Source organism: Ooceraea biroi, chromosome 7, assembly GCF_003672135.1.
Source record: "Ooceraea biroi isolate clonal line C1 chromosome 7, Obir_v5.4, whole genome shotgun sequence".
NCBI classification, from domain to species: Eukaryota; Metazoa; Arthropoda; class Insecta; order Hymenoptera; family Formicidae; genus Ooceraea; species Ooceraea biroi.
The window spans coordinates 15498463-15518763 of NC_039512.1; the positions used below are offsets into that span (position 1 = coordinate 15498463).

General features: G+C 46.0%; 1 protein-coding gene across 1 annotated transcript in view; it reads left to right on the forward strand.

Annotated features, from left to right (window-relative positions):
- Positions 1-18409, forward strand: part of LOC105288172 (hepatocyte nuclear factor 6) — an 80468-nt gene extending 62059 nt beyond the window's left edge. The window contains exons 3-5 of the mRNA XM_026971332.1: positions 6409-6432; positions 7576-7691; positions 13432-18409. Of these exons, the coding sequence (XP_026827133.1) occupies positions 6409-6432; positions 7576-7691; positions 13432-13641 (350 nt within the window). The 3' untranslated portion in view covers positions 13642-18409. The remainder of the gene's footprint in view (positions 1-6408; positions 6433-7575; positions 7692-13431) is intronic.
- Positions 18410-20301: the final 1892 nt, after the last annotated feature.

Genomic DNA, 20301 nt, shown 5'->3' on the forward strand with positions numbered 1-20301 from the left:
AATCCGCCGACTTTAATGCATAATTGCACTTTATCGATAACTATTATCACGGGACTATTTTGATCGCCGAATCGCTCATCCCGAATTTATCGCGGTTATACTTTGAAGTATAGACGCGGTGTGCGTGTATACGTGTGTAAGATGAGATGTGTGTGTGTGTGTTCATTTTCAAATATCATTGAGATTGCGCGTCATGATATCAATTGCAAAGCTCTAGGCGCTCCATTCGTCAGATATGAAGTAACTATGTTATTAATACGCATTTACGGATTTAAATGACGACTCGCGCAATTAGTTTTGTCCCCAGAAGTAGAATGATGTTGCTAAAATCGCCAATTTAGTCCAGAAGACAAGGGAGAGAGATTAGACAGACACGGAATGAGTTGGAGCGGCACGCGAGGAGAGTAGCAGAGAAATAAGGAAAGAAAGAGAGAAAAAACGGAGGAACGCAAAATGAGACACCGCGAATATCGAGGGTGGGCGCACGGGGCAATAAGCAATAAAATCGAATCGCCGTCATAAATCTCGACGAAGCGAGAAAATTCGAAAGGAGCCTCGGTCGGAGCTCCGGTGTAAGCGGAAGTTCCGCGGAAACCTGAAGGCGCGGGAGAATCGATCGAAGACGAGTGCCACGCGAGATCGTTAGATGTTTAATAGACGATCTTATCGCCGCGCAAAGGAGCGAAAAATTGAATTGATATCTAGCACTTTACCATTAAATTAAATATCAATATTTTTTGGCTTATTTGTCGATTTTATGTGTGAGCACACGCGATCAGATTAATTAAAGGTAGATTAAAGATAATTAAAGGTCTGGAAATTAATCCTGAAATTAGTTGTAATATTACAGTAACAGTTTCAAAAAATTTTTAAATTGCTGCCGATCGTGAATGATGCAAGTCTGTTTTCCATAAGAAAGGAATATCGTAGTTTCAGATTCCTTCATTCGCAAATTTATGACATAATTCAGGTCTTACTGGCTTATATCTTGATATTGGGACAATCGCCATTCTTTTCAGTTTACCTTCGACGTTCTTCGCCCGAGATAGCACCCGAGACGCCCCGTACGCTCGAGTAACAGTAGCGCTGGAGGGTGAGGACGTCGCGAAGGGTGCGCGCGTGCATGTATTATTTTATTATGTGTATGTGTATATATATATATATATATATACATATAGGGGGAGGGGAGCTATTGGGGCCACGTGACGCCAACGGACGGGCTCCTCGCTCGGGAACGGGATCGCAATCATTCTTGAGTTATTCCAAACAGCGACTCGGCTGCTCCGCCGTCTCGAGTATGTGGGTGAACGTGACCGCCGCCCCCATCATCCTCCCACCGCATCCCGTACCATCTGACCTCGAGTGACTAACTCGATTTTGATTGGAAAACGAAGCAATCCGCGGTGCCGCCGACCCAACTGCATTACCCTCGGTATATTAGCCCTCGAGGACCCTGGCATCTCCGGTCGAGCCTCGAATCGACACGCGGGAAGTCTCTCGATATCTTCTCGATACCGCGAAATTCACCCCAACCTATACCCGTTTCAGTTAACGGTTTTATCCCCGATCGATTCGCCCATTCGTTTACTTCCATGAAATCTACAAAAGTCACGAGGTGAGATTTTATTTAACGCAAGTTACACGAGGGTGCTTCTGTTCGAAGCTCGTAAGGGGGACACTAGAAAGTCTCCCTTCGATCGTGACCTAAATCCGCGATCGCAGTCGCGTCTGAAATTAGCGAGTGAATTTCCTCGGGCACAGACGTTTCCCGAGAATGCATTTTCGAGCCTCCCACGTGGAGGCTGTCGCGCGGTCGGCTTCTATACGAGAGACCTGCCGTCTCTCTCCGCGCGGCGAGCAGGCACAAAGCGCCGTTGCTTCCGCTTTTGTTACGTGTCCGTATGTAACGTGCACACGCGCGCGACGGCACGCAGACAGATGCATCGTCGTCGACTTTGAGCCCACGTTCGATTAAGCCCCATCGGCGGGCGACGCGAGCGTGCGCGCGCGTGCTTCAAGTTTTTCACGCGGTCTGATTGGCCACTGTTGCACGGGGCCGTTCGTCAAAGCGACCGCGTCGTTGACAAACTCACCCCGATATATACGCCGACCTCCGGCTGCGGTATACCCTCTCGATTTTATTGTTTCCTTAATTCTGGCACGGGTATTCCTCGGCGCGGACGCGACGCCGCTTTCCGTTGAAATTAACTTTGCCCATCGGATGCGAATTAGAATCGGACGATTAAATCTAACGATTACTTCATCCCGTGATATCCCATAACCGTCGCTGAAAACTGATAGTGCTCTTTATCATCCGTCGAGACCGGTATCGATTTTATTTTCCACAAAATATCAAGAAAACACATGAATTATTTAATCTAACATAAAAAACCTGAGTCTATAAAATATAGAATTTTTTCCAAATGTTAAGCGAATTTAGATTTTCAATAAACCAGCGAGTTTTGTTTCCACGTATCAGATGTACATCAGAAAAATATTATCAGATATATTATCCGGGTCAGGCTTTTTTTAGGCTGCCAGAGAGTATGCTTCGTGCGGAAAGCGTCGCTCGCCGCCGTTGACGGCTCCTAAAAGCGCAAAATGCAAGAGACGTCGTCTGAATTATTTTCAGGAGAACGCTCGCGTCGCGGCGAGTGGCATTAATCCTTGATCGCGACACGCGTCGCGCGGATGCAAATCGGGATGGTTTGACACGCCGCGTTTCGCGTAGAACAGCCAAAAAGTCAAGCGGAGCGATGTCCGAGTTCGTCCGGGTGTATAAAGTATTCAGGAGCGGCAAGATGTTTTACGCGTCGGACGTGAGAGGACGCGAAGTTGGACCGACAAACGCGAGCGTTTTCCGCCGCTAAGTTTGACTGACAAAAGTGGACCGCGTGTTTGAAAAGGGAATTCTGGGTAATTTGACATTAACGATACTTACGACAGATAGTTACATGTTAAAACTGCCGGGAGTTATCGATTATATCGCGATGAGACAAGAAATTCAATTAATCGGAACCGCGCGATTCATCCGCGCGATTAATTATTACGTTATCCGCTAATTGAAAGTATCGTTGACACGTCTTCGCGTTTAATTTTCTGGTGGTCTTAAGAACGGCGATACTGCGGAAGTGACTTTTATTTTCATATCGCGTCGTAATCGATTCTCAATAATATGCGATAATGTGACAGAATCGACAAACGTGGACAATCGTTTCCTCTCTCCTTTATTCAAATTTGTTAGCAATTTCCGATCATATTCACAGCTCACAGTCAGCCAAATATGTAATCTTCGATTTAAAGCATTGAAATTACAGCGTGACGAATGTACAACGCTTGATAAAATCAGACGACTCAATTGCGTTTATTGGATGTACATTTCGCAGATATATCATTAATTTGCCGGTAATTTGATCATTTCATCCTTGGCCTTCGTACATTAAGATAGCAATAATAAATGGAATCCAACAAAAATCGACTAACAAACCTAAACAAGCCGATCATACAATTACACGATTAATTGCTAAATATAAATATAAATAAATAAATGTATAAAACAGAAATATGTAACTCGCGAGTTATAATATATCGAGTTATAATTATCACAGTTTCAAAATAAAGAATAAACATTTTTTCGTTCTGCTCATAGGTCGGCTAGAGGGTTGCATGTCTAATACGATTAATCCTAACATCTCGACACGTGCCTAAAATACCGTCAACCAACGCGAAACTGGCGCGATTCGCGTTCCAGCTTCGATAGATTTGTCATCGTCGGATAAATAAATCGCTTCGATCGCCGGAAGAGGCGCACAAAGTGCCTCCATGGCTCTTGCAAGTCGATCACCGATGACTCGCGACCTCCCTCTCCCCGCTGCCACCCCATCTCTTTCTCTCTTCTCTTTCTCATTTGTTTTCCGCTCCCAAAGCTCCAGGCAATAATGAACGCGTCAATTTTCCATCTCGTCCCATCCGTTCGCCCTTACCGCTTCAACCTCTTCCCCCGCTCGCCGCCGTGACCGTCCCTATTTTCTCGTGCCATTTCTTTTTTTTTGCTCGAGCGCTCCTTTCTCTCGTTATCGGTCGCTTGCTAATGGCACACGATTGCCTTTCGCGTTTATCCATCGCGTCCGCGTGGGTCATCCTGCGCCCAGCCGCGACCTTTGCTGTCCTCTCCTCTTCCTCTCCCTCTACTCATCCCCTACGATCGTGCCGGCGACACGCGCGAACGAGCGAGCGAGCGAGCGAGCATGCGAGCCCGTCCTGACGTTTCATTTTTCGCGACAGCGGATCGACATTCACCGTTTTCCGTTCTTCTACCCCTCTCCTCACCGTTGGCGAGACACGCCACGTATGGAAAATTAACCCTTCACGAATGGCAGCAAAGGACGAAACTCCGTCTCTCTCTTTTTCTCTTTCCCTCTTTTGAAATTTCGATTTTGTCGTTTCTTTTATCGCGCGCGCGACATTTCCCGTCCCTCCATCGAGATAGCACTCAAGAGTGCAGCCAGTGCATTCGGTACGCCGAGTATCCTACTCCTCCGGCCCCCTCATCCTCTCAGCGGGGAAATGTCTTGAAACGTATATATCAACGGGGATAATTTACTTATTTAAGTCATGAAGAAGAGGGTAGGAGAACTGCGCGTGTACGGTTTCCCGTGTACGAAGCCGCCCCATCCCCTGCTCCTCTCTCCCCTTTCCCCATCGAAAGAGTTAAATCCCCGAATCAACTCGAAGGGTTTTAAAGATTCAATAAAAGGGCCGGACGAGCAAATGGAACTTAAATATAACATTCCGCTAGTTCGATATCCATCGGGGAAAATGGACGTGAGACTCTCTTTTCCCCTTTCCCAACCTTTTTTTTATATTTACATAATTGAGGAGAGAATGAGGGATGAGATGGAGTAGAAAGAGGAAGTAGGGAGGTGCAGGGTGGCGCGACGCAAAGAGTCGCGAGACGATCATTTCCAATTTCGAACTAATTTTACGGTCAAATTGAAAACGACGCGGTCGTTGTTATTATTATAACCGAGAGCGCCGCCTATCGATCGACAAGGGCCATTAAACTCGAAACGACAAAATATAGTTATTTCATAGATGAATGGAGGGCTATTGCGTTCGAATGGCTATTAACAATTTCGTGTGGCCTGGTGATCAATTATTATGCATTCGTTTGCGAGTATGTGTATGCGCGTGTGTGCGTGTGCGTGTGCGCGAATGAATGTACCGTGTAGCCGCGATTTAGGGCTGATGGCACTTTTTTCCCGCCCCCCTCTCTGCTACCGATGTTCAACACGTTCGACGTCGATGGTTCCGATCTCGACGATCGGTGCCCGTGAAGTAACACACAGAGACCGTTAGAGCTCTCGATTTAATTATAACGCGCAGCTTAGGCAGTAACGATATGTGAAAGCAGCGAATTAAAGGGGGTAGTTATCACGCGCGCACCTATGTTCGACTATATTCGTATATCGAAGATCAGTTATAGACATGTGCTTCTTTCGATCTCACCGCGATTCTTTGGCGATCACGCGAAACGTCAGAGACCTCCTGTTTTCCCGCGCGATTCGGTGAAGAATGTCGTCCTGAATCGCGATCGTTGATCAGGGATGAAAATATCACTCGCGACCGACTCTAATCAAGTCGCTTACTCGGCACACACCGACACGTCTCATTCAGATCACATTAGAACGCCGGCACGGACGAGATGTATACGTGTAGATGTGCATGTGCATCTGCACGCGTGCATCCCGGCCTCGGCGATGTTGAAACAACATTACTATTCCGCTCCTGTACAGAAAGACAAACATGAAATTCGCTCGACACGACGCTACTCGGATCTGTGCTCGTCCGTTTGAATCCTTGGACTTTCGGTCCCTTGATCCCCGGACGATCACGGATCCTCGTGATTGCGAATCCACGGATCTTCGGAGTTGCATTTGGTAATTCATGCAAGATCCGTGGCTCCGCCGGAGCGATATATCGCATCCACCCCTCTTGCCCCGTACGAAAGAGAGAATGCGCATCTATGACACTTGCATCCGCCGCCGCCCCCTGCCACACCCCAACATTCCCTCGCCCTTTTTGGTACCCTCTTGCCAGACCCCCAACCCCTTAGTGACATGTATGATTTATACCAGCCAACCAGTAGCTTCGAGTTTGGGATTCGTGTATGCAACTCAGTTTACCTCCTAATGACTTGTGTACATGCTACGTTACGTTATCTATTTATTACCTTTAATGTATATCTGTCTTGAGCGCGGAAGCGAGAGAGAGAAAAGAGACGGCAACGACCTATCAAAAGAGAAAAAAAAAGAAAGAAAAAAATAGAAAAAAAAGAAAAAAGAAAGGTCGTGCGACATCCAGCCACGTTCCTACTGACTAACATCGGTCTTTTTTTTCTGCTTTCAGCTGCACAGATTCCACAACGCGGAAGTAAGTACGATTAAATTACGTTTGGAAAACCGCAACCGCTTCTCATCCCTCTCCCCCACCAGTCCCCACCATCTCTTCCTCTCCGAGCGTCTCTTTCCGATCCTCTCGTTCCCTCCCCCTCACTTCCCTTGCACTTTCTCGCTCCGTAATTGTCGTGATTATCATCGATGAGACCGTTTAGAGGCGTAGAAGCAAGGATGCGGAACCGTGAGTGAAAAATGTCACGACATGCCGGTGTCGGGACCCTCTACTTTGCAAATGGCCGGAAGGGTGAATCCAAGGACTTGATTAAGCGGTCGACGCGACGCCGGGAGTTCCTCACCGAACCAGCATTAGCCGCCACATATCGATAAATAATCAATTTCGATAATTGTGCACACTTTTGGTCAGTGCGCCAATCCGCGAATCCAGGAATTCGCGAATCATAAGAAGCGACAGAGTCGGAAATGATCAATCACGAGGCGTAGTCGTTGAATAATTGTTACCGTTACCGTCGACATAGTTAATTTTTTTTCTTGTTCAAATTATCTGTTGAGGATCCTTGAGGATTCTAGAATCTCCTATCCTATGATTTTTTTATTTAATAATTATCCTTGGAACATTTGATTCTAGAATCCGCAGCTTCGCATTTGCAACCCCCCTCTTTTGGATTTCTTCAAGATTTAGCGTTCTCTTGGACACTGCGGAATCTCAAATCGCCTTGCATCCTAGAATCCCCGAGTCCGCGCGATTCTATTCTCATCTGGCAATCGATAACCCACGCTTAATAAACTGGGTGACTATTTTGCCACGTACGAAACGTTGTCATTAAGAACGACCGAAGCTAGACGTCATTATTGATCCCGCAGCTATTTCTTATCTGCTGTACAAATCTCGATCGGTCGGGAAAATTTGAATTATGTCGATCCTAGATCGCTTGCAATAACGCACAAGCGGGAACGCGCGCGCGTTTCGTATACACGCGTGTTTCGGGGATGTTACGCGAGGTATCGCACCGATTTACGAAGATGCACCGCTCCCACACCGTTCTCTTTCTCTTTATTTCTCATCATTTCTCTTTCTCTCTCTCTTTTTCTATCTATCTATCTATCTATCTCTCAATCTGTTTTTTCTCCTGTCTCTCACGGATTCCTGTAATTTCAGCATGCAAGAGGAAAGACGAGATAGCGAACCAGGCAGAACACCAACAGCCCGCCCCCAAGAAACCGCGGCTGGTTTTCACAGACCTTCAGCGCCGTACTCTACAGGCTATTTTTAAAGTGAGTCTCACACACATGCACACAGAGATACACATGTGCACACACTTGCGGAGTAGGTAACTTCTTACCCCTTGTGATCGATAATAATTGCCTGAGCCCCTCCCTCTTACCCGACGATGTGCAGGCAAATGAATATTGAGAGAGCGCGCTACCGCTGCCGATCCACTGATCCGTCGCTTGTTAGCAGCGACTAACTTTCGCGGTCGAAAGTGCATGCATACGTTCGAACTTGCACACGTCTCCGAGACGGAGCGCACACCTGTGTACCACCCAGGTTATCGGGATTTCCTTAAAACGCAAGCCCTGCACAAGGTTCCCATAAGTAAATGCACTCTGCGCATGAAATTGCAAAAGGAGCGCGCAGTTATCACTTTATTTAGTCCATAGTAGTCGATTACTCATGCGAGTTTGGCGAATAAAATAAAAATGGTACACGAAATCAATTAAAATACTAACAAGGATGAAATAATAACGAATTAAACAAAAATATTACTGATTCTAGAAGACCAGAATCTTCCGTTAATAAAATTTGTATACTTGATATATGGACAGAAGACTTTGTGAAGCGCCTTGGAGTTGGCGTTCTTCAAGGCACGGTTAGCCTTGGAGGTAGGCGAAATGCAAACACGCCGCGCTGTGCGCTGCTTGTGATCTCTAATTTACGAAATGAAGACGAAAGGAAGACTGATTTTCGGGGAAGGAGATCGTCGTCGTAGACCGGCCTAGACTTCCGCGGCGCGGAAAAACACAATGTACTCCTACGTGCGCGCCGTGGATACCTGAAATTCAGTCGCGCGTCAACCGACAGCGCTCTCCGGCTATCGATCGGTCTTGAATAATTTCGCGACCGGTTCTTTACTTATGCGCTCCGTATTTCAGCCCGCTGATTGCGACGCCGCGTTGCTGCTGCTGCTGCCGCCGCCATCGTCGTCGTCGTTGCTACTTTTCAAGAATGCTCATTGATGTCATCCGTTTCCTCATTAACGTCCGGCGAAAAATAGCGTCGATTTTATGTACGTGCCTCGCGCCGGACGTCGTCCCCGATTAACGGCTGCCGATGCACCCTCCAAACGGGGGAGGATGGCGCCGCGCGTGGTTCGAGTCTTTTGGGTGACATCGCGGCTACGGGTATCAGGGCCGGAGGAGAGAGGGAGAGGGACACATTCGACGGGATATATTGAATCGGGCAGATAACGAAATCGATCGTGCCCTCTTCCCTCTTGCTGCACCCTCGTAAAAACATGTGTAACCATGCGCCACACGTCGGTGCGTCCGCGGCTATTACGACTATGATTACAATCAGGCGGACGCGCGACAATCGCGAAACAATGAAACGTGATAACTCGTTTCCGATGGCGATGAATTATCGCATAAATAGCCGGGGCGCGCGTGTGAGCGCTCGCGCTCCCTCGCGAAATTGCCCTCCCTTCCCCCTCTGTCCCTCTGGCGAAATCAACTTTTCTGCTTTGTCGCAAAACCGATTGCTTTTAGATCGAATAGAATTTCGCTCTTTTTTTTTGTTTGTTTTTGCGATCGGATCGAATCGGGGAAGAAGAGTGACGGGAGGTGGAGAGACCGGGGAACGCAAATATTACTCTTAACGATCAATTCTTTTCGGCGTGCGACACGCACGCACGTGTGTTTGTCGCGCGTATCAAATCTGATAAATAAAACCCGACGAGTCCGCTCGATCGGCCGGATTATTGGAACGGCATTTTGTAGAGCGATAATTCGGAACGCGATTGCAGAATCGCGCGGGAATCCATCGCGTTATATTGGCTCGGCATTCTATTTCGTGCGCACGTCGGTTAAAAATCACTCGGTCGAATCGAAAGAGCAATTAGTGCGGGGGTGGGAAGGGAGAGAGAAAGCATCGACATCGGTTCTTCATCGATTTAATTAACCGCTTTGCCGCTAAACGGAAAACACGCTCAAGACCGAAATAAGCAAGAGCCATATGCTAAGTGGAATACACGACAATTCGCTCTTTAAAGATTGAATTTATTGCAAAGCTGATTATCCAATTGTCATGCTGATCTCGAAACGCGAATCCCCTCAATGATCCCAAATGAAGATTCCTGATAAATTTCCAAGTTCCAGATAAGATTTCTCTCGGCTTGAACGAACTCTCTGTGGCATTAATTGCCAACAGATAAATGCGGAATCGCTGACGGTGCGGTGACCCAAAGTATACGCCACAATCGAGGAAGCGCGTTTACGCAGTGTTTGGATGTCCCGAGGGATCACTCACGTCGCGGAAATTTCGCGTTTACGTGATATTCTGACGACTCGTGCGATCAAGCACGAGAAAAAGGAGATTACATTAATAAGTGAAAAAGAAAAGCGGGGGTCGTGGTTTGCTTCTCGAGTTCCTGGACCAGGGCCAAATGGCTAGTAGATTGACCTTAGCCCACTTTGCACACATTCCGCCGCGTGATCTTCCCGGCCGTGCGCGTCTCGTCCCCGCGCCCGCTTTCCTCCCCGCGTGATTATTGGATCGCCCGCTTTATCATGGGGAATTCCTCGATGCCGCGCGGTATTCCATGCGGATTAACACGCTCGCGGAGTGTCCTCAACACGAAGATCCCGCGGAATAAATATGCACGGGGAAAAGCACATATATGTAATTTATAATTGTAATTATAAATCATTAATTATAATTGTAATTATAAGTCTCTAATAATATGATTTATAATTATAATTATAATTAAACTTGTACTAGACCATAAGTATCAGTATATAGACTGAGGGAACGTTCCATGCCACTACGTATGAATTAACGTTGCGATGGAAACGCAGGAAAATCGGGAACTGATATGCGGAGGAATAAATTTCCCCGTTAATTAAATCGCGTTTCGAATTAACGGCGATATGAGGATGGTCGCGGTTACGAAGGCAATTTCCTTTAATAGGCAAATAGGATAGAAGGCGTTCGGGACATTCGAGAAATAAAATCTCTCCCTGCCACCCCCAAACACGCGCGAGAGGAGAGGTGGCCATCTCTTTCAAGAGGGAGCTCTTTTTGCAACGCGCGGTCTTTACGCAACGCGTAGGCGCTTCTCCTGTGGGCGATCACTATTAATTGCTTTAATTGCAAAGATAATTAATACGCGCGCTTTATGATAAAAAAAACATTTAAAAGGGGCGAGCGATCTGGATATAATAATGGGCCGCGCGAATGCCAGATCGAACTTTTATTTGTCCCGATACGTGTATAAAGGCTTCAACCTCGATTACTCTCAAAGCGAGTCCCTTTGCGCCGCCTTTACGGCGCGGCACGGTCTCGATCGGAATGAGTATTAATTGCTGTAATTGCAAAGATAATTGATATTCCGTTTCATTGGAAACCGGGTGCCGAGCGAGACTCCCCCCACGAACCCCTTTAACATGGAAATTTTAACCCGATTTCAAAAACTCCGCAATTCTTTTTGGCACTCTCTCTAAGACGCAGCGACGAGGACAAACAGCAGCTAAATTCTTTTCCGTCTGCCTCTTTCATGATTGATACATGACAATTGATTCGCGACGACAACCCGTAACAATAAAAAGCTGTGGAAACGGACACGAAGACTTTTATTTCATTTATTAGTTTCACAACAGAAAGATATCTTTGGAATACAATTTGTAAAATGGGTCAAGCCCATCCATGTGACCGTATTTGTTTTAGTTTGATGAGGATTAATGTTGCAAGTAACTTTTATAGAAATTACATCTGCATCAGATAGACACATAGACGTCAGGTAAAGTTTAATAATAAAATTTCTCCGGAGCTACACGCACGCGCGCGTGCAGCTACACCATTTCCCTCGAAAGCCTCGACCGAGTTCGAATTCCCACGAATTCCTTTGGACGAGTAGCCACGCCTACCGCTGCAAAATGAAACAATTTCGAAGCCAATGGACACGTTAAATATTCCCCGAAATTAATTAATAATTTAATTCGCGAGTGACGGAATCGTCGATTTTCAGGCTTTCGATTTTCAGACCACGATGTCTCCTCCGCGCCGTCTGACGGCGCGCGCGCACGAAGCTCGCTTTAATTAACTCGCGGACGTTAATTTCGCTCAACTACTCGTGCCGGACGCAGCCGTGGCGGACTTCGTTTAAGGCGGACACAGCGCGTGTCGCGCGGCTATTATTGATGCGAGCGCGACGTACATCCTGCGACGGCGGTTCGTCGTGTCGCGCGCGTAGTCGTGCGCGCTTTGCGCGCGGAATACGAAGGCGGTGGTGGCTGGCCACCGCCGTCGCCGCCGCGCGTATAGAAACGGCGCATCAATTGTTGGAAATGCGGGACACTATCGCGACGAAGCATCGCGATTATTCCTTGACAGCCACTGTGTTGCACTCCGCACACAGAACCGTGTGCGTTTCAGCCCCGCCGCGACACGTACACACGTACGCGCGTCACGTCATCCCGCTCGTTTACCCTGCCCGTCCGCCCGCCTCCCTCTCTCCCGTCTGAGGGAGAAGAGAGTCCTTCGAGAGCTCTTTCAAAGTGGCGACAAGAAAATCACGTCGAATCCGGCCCCCTCATCCTGCTGCTGCATGCGAGACGTGACTTTATGCGACGATTTTGCGCGACTGTTGCGATCCCCGCAAGCGTTTGAAACGTAACCCCGATTTGTGCAGATAATCTTCTTATATTGATAATTTGTTGTTTCCTTTTCATTGAATCTTTATTTTGTTCTCGTGAGAAATATTTAATCTCATTCGGCAACGTCATTTATCGCGAGAGGAATCAATCATTCATGCACGTGAATTTTTTCTTTTCGTTTTTCCAAACACCCGATCTGAAAGAGACGTTAAGGCTCAATGATCGTAAAATGTTGTAAGAATTTCCGGCGCGTTTAACGCGATGTAATTTGCCGTCAGCGCGGCGGCGGTGCTGGTAAACATTTCTCCACATGCGGTAAATAGGCTACCACGTTTTCTTCCCACGCGACGTTTCTTACCCAACGTGGCCCGATCAATAACGTTACTCGAGGTAGAGCGTATCGATTGACCGGAGTAACAATTATTACTAACCAATACTTTCGCATGGTCGAAATTAGCGCACGCGAGTACGCCGTACTCGCGCATGCACACGAATTTTTTCATAAAGCACGAGAATAAATTAAAATTCGGCGGTAATTAAAATAACGGAACATTACATTACTTCTATGATATTACACGTGGATGTACTGCGAAATATAATGACGTGTTGAAAGTTAAACAATATTAAACAATATTAAACAGTATTAACGTTATGATTAATGTTAATCCCATCTTTCATGTATTTACTTTTTAGTGAAGCCCTCCATTCACATTCGACTGCCGAAATATCATCCAAGTTAAAGATTTACATTACTCCGAAATCATATTACATAATTTTCTGATGCTTTGCGAAATATTTAAATCACGGGAAAAAATAAGAAAAAATGGATATTTAATAATAAATATAAAACGTAAAATCTCAATGACATCGAAATGCTTGATAAAACCCACTAACGTAAATCTAATATTCTCGATATAAAATTCAAAACTGCAAAAAATAATTAAAATGTATCTATACACTCTACAATCTACTAATTAATAATCAAGTGGTCATTACAACAAGTATTTTAAGTAGACAAAATTAAACGAAAAAGGATTAATACGCAATATATAATACATGAACGAAATTAACAGCAATAATTAATGACCACAACAAGAGATTTGAATAACATAGAAATCTAAAATGGCACTCTCGTGTTCTCCAGGAGACCAAAAGGCCGTCGAAGGAGATGCAGGTGACAATCGCGAGGCAGTTGGGCCTGGAACCGACGACGGTCGGGAACTTCTTCATGAACGCCCGACGCCGCTCCATGGACAAGTGGAAGGACGAGGATCCGAAGGCGGTCGCGGTCGAGGAGGAACAGTTGTCGCCCACGATAGGCATCGGCCAGCGCCAGTCGAACGAAGTTTTGTGACACACGTCCGACCACGAGGAGTACCACGACGAGTCGCCTGACGAGGACCTGCCCTTCTCGTAAGGGCAGAGTATCACCTCGTGGACGTATCCTCGCCGACACGCTCGATCTTTGTAAACGGGGACTGCAGAGGCTACTTTCGTAGTAGTCTTGCACGGTGCGCGTCATGAATCCTACATCGACCAAGTTGTTCGGCTCGATTAATTTACGAATCAATTTGCAAAGTACACTCGGTCATTGCTCGATTGCTCGATATTTAATTCATTCCTTCGCGGTGTGTAATTAATACCGCTGCGGCTTTTATTGTTGATGAACGACTCCGCTTGATTTGCGTTGCGAGAGTTTCCAGTATGAGCGATATTTAATTTACACGAGAAATTCAACAATCGTGGAATTCAGTAATCTCGAACAATCTTCTATTTAAGTAGCCTTCATGGAAATTTATCTTTTATTTTACATTTCATATATCGAGAAAGCGCATATCAAAGCCTGCCCCTGAAGATCGAGCTGTGTCGCGCAAGATCGTCCTGGCCGCTGAACGCGACCGATCATCGTTACCGCCGCGAATACGATCGCTAAGTGATCCAGACCAGATCCACTCGTTGCAGTATGATTTCACAATTTTTAGGCTAGTGCGTTCGATCGGTATGGATCGTTCCTTTAATCTTGAGTCAATGGGTTTTCTCGAGGTCGAGAAAGTCGAGAACTAGGAAGACACTGAGTTTCCGGTTGATTCTCGAGCGAATTATCCGTGTTATCCATATTTTCCTCAACAATCTCTTTCAGCAATCTTGCAATATGAATTAGCTATCTTTCCCCCCCCCCCTCCTATCGGGCGAATAATTCATCCCACAGCTCGCGTCTCGACCTCGAGTGCCTCGCAAACTTTCGTGCCATAGTTTGCCATATTAGCGCGTAAGTGAATCCCGATTCTTCAAGTCGTATCTAGTCCACGCTGTAGCACGTTCGACCGTCGCGAGGCGGTTTCCTCCCCTTGATTTCTAGTCAAAATTCAGAAGCGCGTTCTGAATCCGCCCCTGGCACGAGCATCGCGAGAGCCGCACTTCAGGAAGCGTGTTTTTCCTCCTCCTCGCGCGAGGAGCGAGTTTGTTAATTTAGCGAGGCGGCTTTAGTTGACCCCGTTCTCGGTTATCGTTGTTAATTTATTTTTTTAAAGAATAAAACAGCCGCTGCTTTAAAATTTGAGATTTGAAGTGACGTTCGTTGTTCTCCATTTTTTCATGATAATCTCGAGCCCGGCACTTCATCGATACCGCGGAATTCGAGAAAGAATTCCGACACGGATACATCACGAGTAAAGCAGCGGCTCAAGTTCAAGTAGCGATCGAAAGCATTCTGCTGTGTGCGTTGACTCTTTTTAGCACTTTTATTTAAGACTATGTATATTTTATTTTGTTCACTCTTAATAAGTAGTTGACCGTTCTTTTCTTTTTTAAGACCCGCATGTACCCGAAATCGCGCCCTTCCTCTTAATTCAAATTTTTGAATTACGAATTCCAATAATTCAAGCTGATTAAATTTCCATTCGAGATCATTAAAGATAAAAAAGACGATTAAGGGGAAAAGCGGGATTTTTCCGAAGCACGCATTGTACATATTGTTAAAGAGCGATCGAGTCCTGTCGAAGGGTCGATCGACATTTTTTCCACGAGTAGAGCAGCGGCGGTAAAGTTGAACGATGATCGCGCGATCAGCGACGCGAAATGCGCAATCGGCTCGTCGTGTCCTCGTTGGTCAGACGAAACGTGAACCAATTTTCAAAGTGGCTTCGTGTGAGGGTGCACGTGCCAAGTGATATAGATATGTATGTATAAACATGTATATCAGAGAGTGGACGCTCTTTTGTGCGAACCGATGGCAAGAGGGTGATATAGTGGAGGAGATAAAGAGGGAAGGAGAGAGAAACAGAGAGAAGGAGAGAGAGCAATTTTGAAAACGAGTGGCCGCACCACTGTGTACGAGAAAAACCAAGGGAGAGAGAGAGAGAGAAAAAATGTGAGAGAGAGAGAACGGATGAGTGAGAGAGAACGAATGAGTGAGAGCCTGCGAGGAAGAGAGATTTTGCGAGCCGCACTCGATATCGTACTGCAATTGTGCTGTGCTATTGTACATATTTAAAAAAAAAGGAAAGAACACACACAGAGACACACACAGGTGAACACACGTACACACAGACAGACAGCGTATATATACACACGTATACATACTTTTATTACGTAAGCGGCGGCATTCGCTAAGCCGGGCGAAAACGAATCGCTGTGACGTTTGATTGCAGAAAAGTGCATTCTAGCCGACTTGCACTCCGCGTCTGTGGCTCTTGCGTAGCGAGAATTCTTTCGAGCTTCTAATACGTACACACACACATACGCGTACACAAGTGTCGGTGCAATGTCGCGACGCGGCGAGCGATCAGTTCCGCGATGATTTCGTCTAAATCCTGTGTCATGTTCCTCCGCTTTCCCGCACAATCGCGAAGGGATCGTGCGTCGATCCTAGTCCGATCAATCATGCACGGGGACGGATCGCGTCGGTGCCAAGGATCCATTTAATCAGGAATCAACGACGATCCAAGATCGCAGAGAATCGTGAACGTCGATGATCCTGGATTAAATCTGACTCGGCAAGAAGCGAACCAATCCTTCCTCACGTGTGTGAACGATCACGATTGAAACGACGTGTATAATTGAATCTTTGAATAAGGGGACGATAATTCGCCCATCCATGATAATAATTAAACATTCTGTCGTCAATTCTTCTTGCGCTCGTTCCAAGATCTCTAAAGTCCATCGTTCAACGATCCTAACGAGGCGGGAGCTTTCGCAACTGAGAGCGAGAAGGGTTGATGGGGACATTTTAATTATTCCCGTGCTGCGCGAATTCTTTATCCGGAATACGATACGATACGTGCGGCCGCATTCGCTGAAATTAATTGCGCCGCAGCACGGAAGAATCGTTCGATCGCCGCGTGCGTTTCTGCGGAGCACACGCAAACGTTCGTCTCGCGAGCGCGGGACTCGCGAGACGACTCGCTTTTTTCGCGCGCGCGAATGCCCGTTCAATGTTCGTTCGGCGATGTTACCTACGGCGATGTTACTTAATTTATTATATTTTAGGATTAGAGACAAAGCACGCGCGCTCACGCTCGCGCGCCTCTGAGCTACTTGCAGCAGTTCGTCTCGTCGCGAGCGAGTGTAATTTATTGTGTAATATTTTGTAAAGTTATATCGAATCCCTTAGTGTGTGCATGGCGACTCGAGGTACGTTAAACCGCTTTACGTGCAGCAATTACAACAATAACAGCAACAGCAGCAACAATCTTCTCTCTCCAAAGAAAATCCGAATACACCGACTCACACACGAATACACACACACATACACACACGCGTGCGCGCAAGACATGTGTTTCCCCTTATTAACATTGCACGTTAATTGATTAGCATTTTCCGATGCTACCCGAATTATTTATTGAATTAATTTATCACAAACGACGTCTCTCAAATAAACGGTCATTCCAAGCGAGCATCGCTGTTCTGAGTGTTTGAGGGAGCCGGGTGCTCCGTGCTGGATTTCCCAGAGACGGCGATCGGCGAGGACGACGCGCTCGCGTCCGCCCGCGTCCGTTGACGAAGGGAGGAAACGAAGAGCGCGAGCGGATGACGAGGCGCTTCTCCACGCGACGCGGAGTTCAGAATACACCCACGGTACCAAGAGAGCGATGAGAGATGCGAGCGGCCTCCTCGGTCGTCGGTTTAAGATCGTATATAGTACAAAGTAAACGTATATACATATTATGGTAATAACGGTTTAATTAGAGATGTAAGCGAGGGTGCATCGCGCGTCCCCCGTCCTTCGAGGAGGAGGGAAGGGGAAGAAGAGTGTTCAGGACGATGGAGCAGGCGAGCAAGATCGGAGGGGCATCGGGTTTTCGTGGAGGGAGGTTTCCTTGTCGAGACGACGATAAGCGCGATTGTTCGCGCGAACGATCGGGCGCGAAAGTTCCGAGCGGAAGGAAAATCGTCCCGTGATCGGGTCGAGCGAGCGGTACTTGCCTCTCATGTTCCTTCGCCGTGGTTCCCCGGATTCGGCAAATTCACGGTCGGTTTGATGGAAAAATTTGGCACAGAATTGTTGTTCGATATCTTATATCTCGCTTGAATTCTACGATGACGTCAAGGGGATAGATTTTCCCCGAGCATTAATAATTATGAAATTAATTTTTACTCGATTTTTCACGGTGTTTGAATAATTACTCTTGAATTTATTGAATATTTGAGAGTACCTTAAGCGTCACAATTAATTATGAATTCTGTTAATTAATAATTTTATTACTTTGGGGTTCCTACGAGATATTAATTTTAATTAATGAATGGTAAATTACACAATTACGACCGTGGATTTGCAGGAACGAGAAACCATGGTTCAACCGATGAAGGCAAAGATCGAAGCGTCATTTGATCGAGACCATTTTGCAAATGCGCTCATTTTGGTATTCATATTCGTGTACATGTGCACTCGCAGGCACACATACACGAGGAAGAGAGAAAGACGCGTGCGTGCAAATATGTGGCGAATAGAAACGGAACGACGTGTACGATAAGTAGTGTAAATACAATTTTAGTTGCGCGCGGAAGATTCGTTATTGCCACGATCATCATTACCGACGAAAATGATTATTAACTGCAGCGCGACGGTGAGCGGGCGCGAAAGAGAGGGAGAGAAAGAGGCGTTTTTGTTAAATAGGAGAAAAGATATGACATATTAGCCGCCGTAGCAGGGAGAAATAAAAGGAGACACGTACACATACCGTAGGAGGTAAAAAACGGTTGAAAAGAGCCAGAAAGAGAGCGTAGAGAATACATATATATATAAATATATATAAATTGATATACGATATATATATAAATATGAATGCAAATATAAATATAAATACAGATATAAATATATAATATAAATGCAAATATGAATATAAATATGGACATAAGTATATAAATAAATTATATATATATATTATTATATTATATATATAAATATATATATACATAATATAAATATTATTATACCGCCGATCACACGATGGACGGTGTTGTTCGTCGCGACGGGCGATTATCGAGCGATCTCCGTGTCGATTGATCGATCGAACGATAACGGTTGTTACGCGTCTTAAATTTGAGCGTGAGAGACTGGAAGAGAGAGAGGAGAGAGAGAGAGAGAGAGAGAGAGAGAGAGAGAGAGAGAGCGAATGCGAGCTAACGAGAGAGAGAGAGAGAGAACGATATGTGCGAGAGAGAATAAAATTCGATGATCTATTTATATATTGTGCCGAGAGCGGCTCGTCTCGATAGTTAGATCGTTACGTGACACATATCCAGCAGATTAGAAACTATCGACGACGACAACGTACAATATTAGGTGTCTATATCGATCTAGTTTCCACCCCACCCGCAGAGAATTTTCACTTCGTTTTACCCACGGGCAGAAAGGGGTAAGAGAGAATCGGCGGTGGTATGACGAAAAAAAAAGAAAGACGAAAAAGGAACGAAATAACAAAGAGAAAGAAGAAGAGAGAGATAGATCGATAAAGTGGTTCGACGCGATTTTCCCTCCCCCAAAAGGGGGAGTCTTTCGCCTTCGTCTGTTCGGAGCTAAACACGAGGATAGTAATGCGGCTCGAATCCTTCACTCGAGAACAACCTTCCACCCTTTAAAGAGAGAGAGTGAGGGAAAGAAAGTGCAAGCTATAACCTGCTCAGGCTCGATCGATATTTCATAGATAAATTATTCGATCGATGCGGGCGAAGGAGAGTCAGCGGGAGAGACCGCGAGCACAGGGGGCATAAAGAGAACGAAACACGAGGCGAGAGAGATTTTTCGAAAGGATCGGAACAGCGTTTTCTCGGATGAAATGAGAAAGAGGAACGAGAAGGAGAGGAAGAGAGAGAGAGAGAGAAGTTGGAAAACACGAGAGCAGTTCGTACGACAATAAGGTATCGATTAGTTAATCAGAGATGAAATAATGTAAAATACAAGTGCAAAAACAGGTATACATGATTACGATGACGATGATGATGATTATTATTATATTTATTATAACGCGAGAGAGTCGCGAAACTGCTAGTCCACCCTCTGCAATATAAGGGAGCGTGGACGACAGTTGTAATACGCAGGACGACGTGTCGCGGCTCCTATCGGTGCTTCAGAAAAATCAGCGTGGACGAACGTGAATACATTTACAGATCAACAATTGATGAGCGAAGCGCTGTTATTCTTCCCTTCCACTCTTTTCCATTCCTCATGGAAGCGGAAGAAGCTCATTAAGGGATCCTCTCGTCGCGAGAGGACGATTTCGTCCACAGTACATGCCACGAGATCTCGCGGTAGTTAATACCTTAAATTCGCCGCGCCGCATCACACAGCCGTAACTATCACATCATTTGTTCGATACCGGTCTCGATCGGTGTTCGATATTCATTCGCCAAATTGATGTCGAAGGAAAAGCGCGGGAAATTAAAATTGACGATGCATCTTCGGTGTATTTCTCATCCCCTGAAAAGGGAACAGACAAAACCCGCGATTTTCTGGATTGCGATGGACCCGATAGACGAGCACAGGATACAAGTGGCTGATACGAATTTAAGGGTG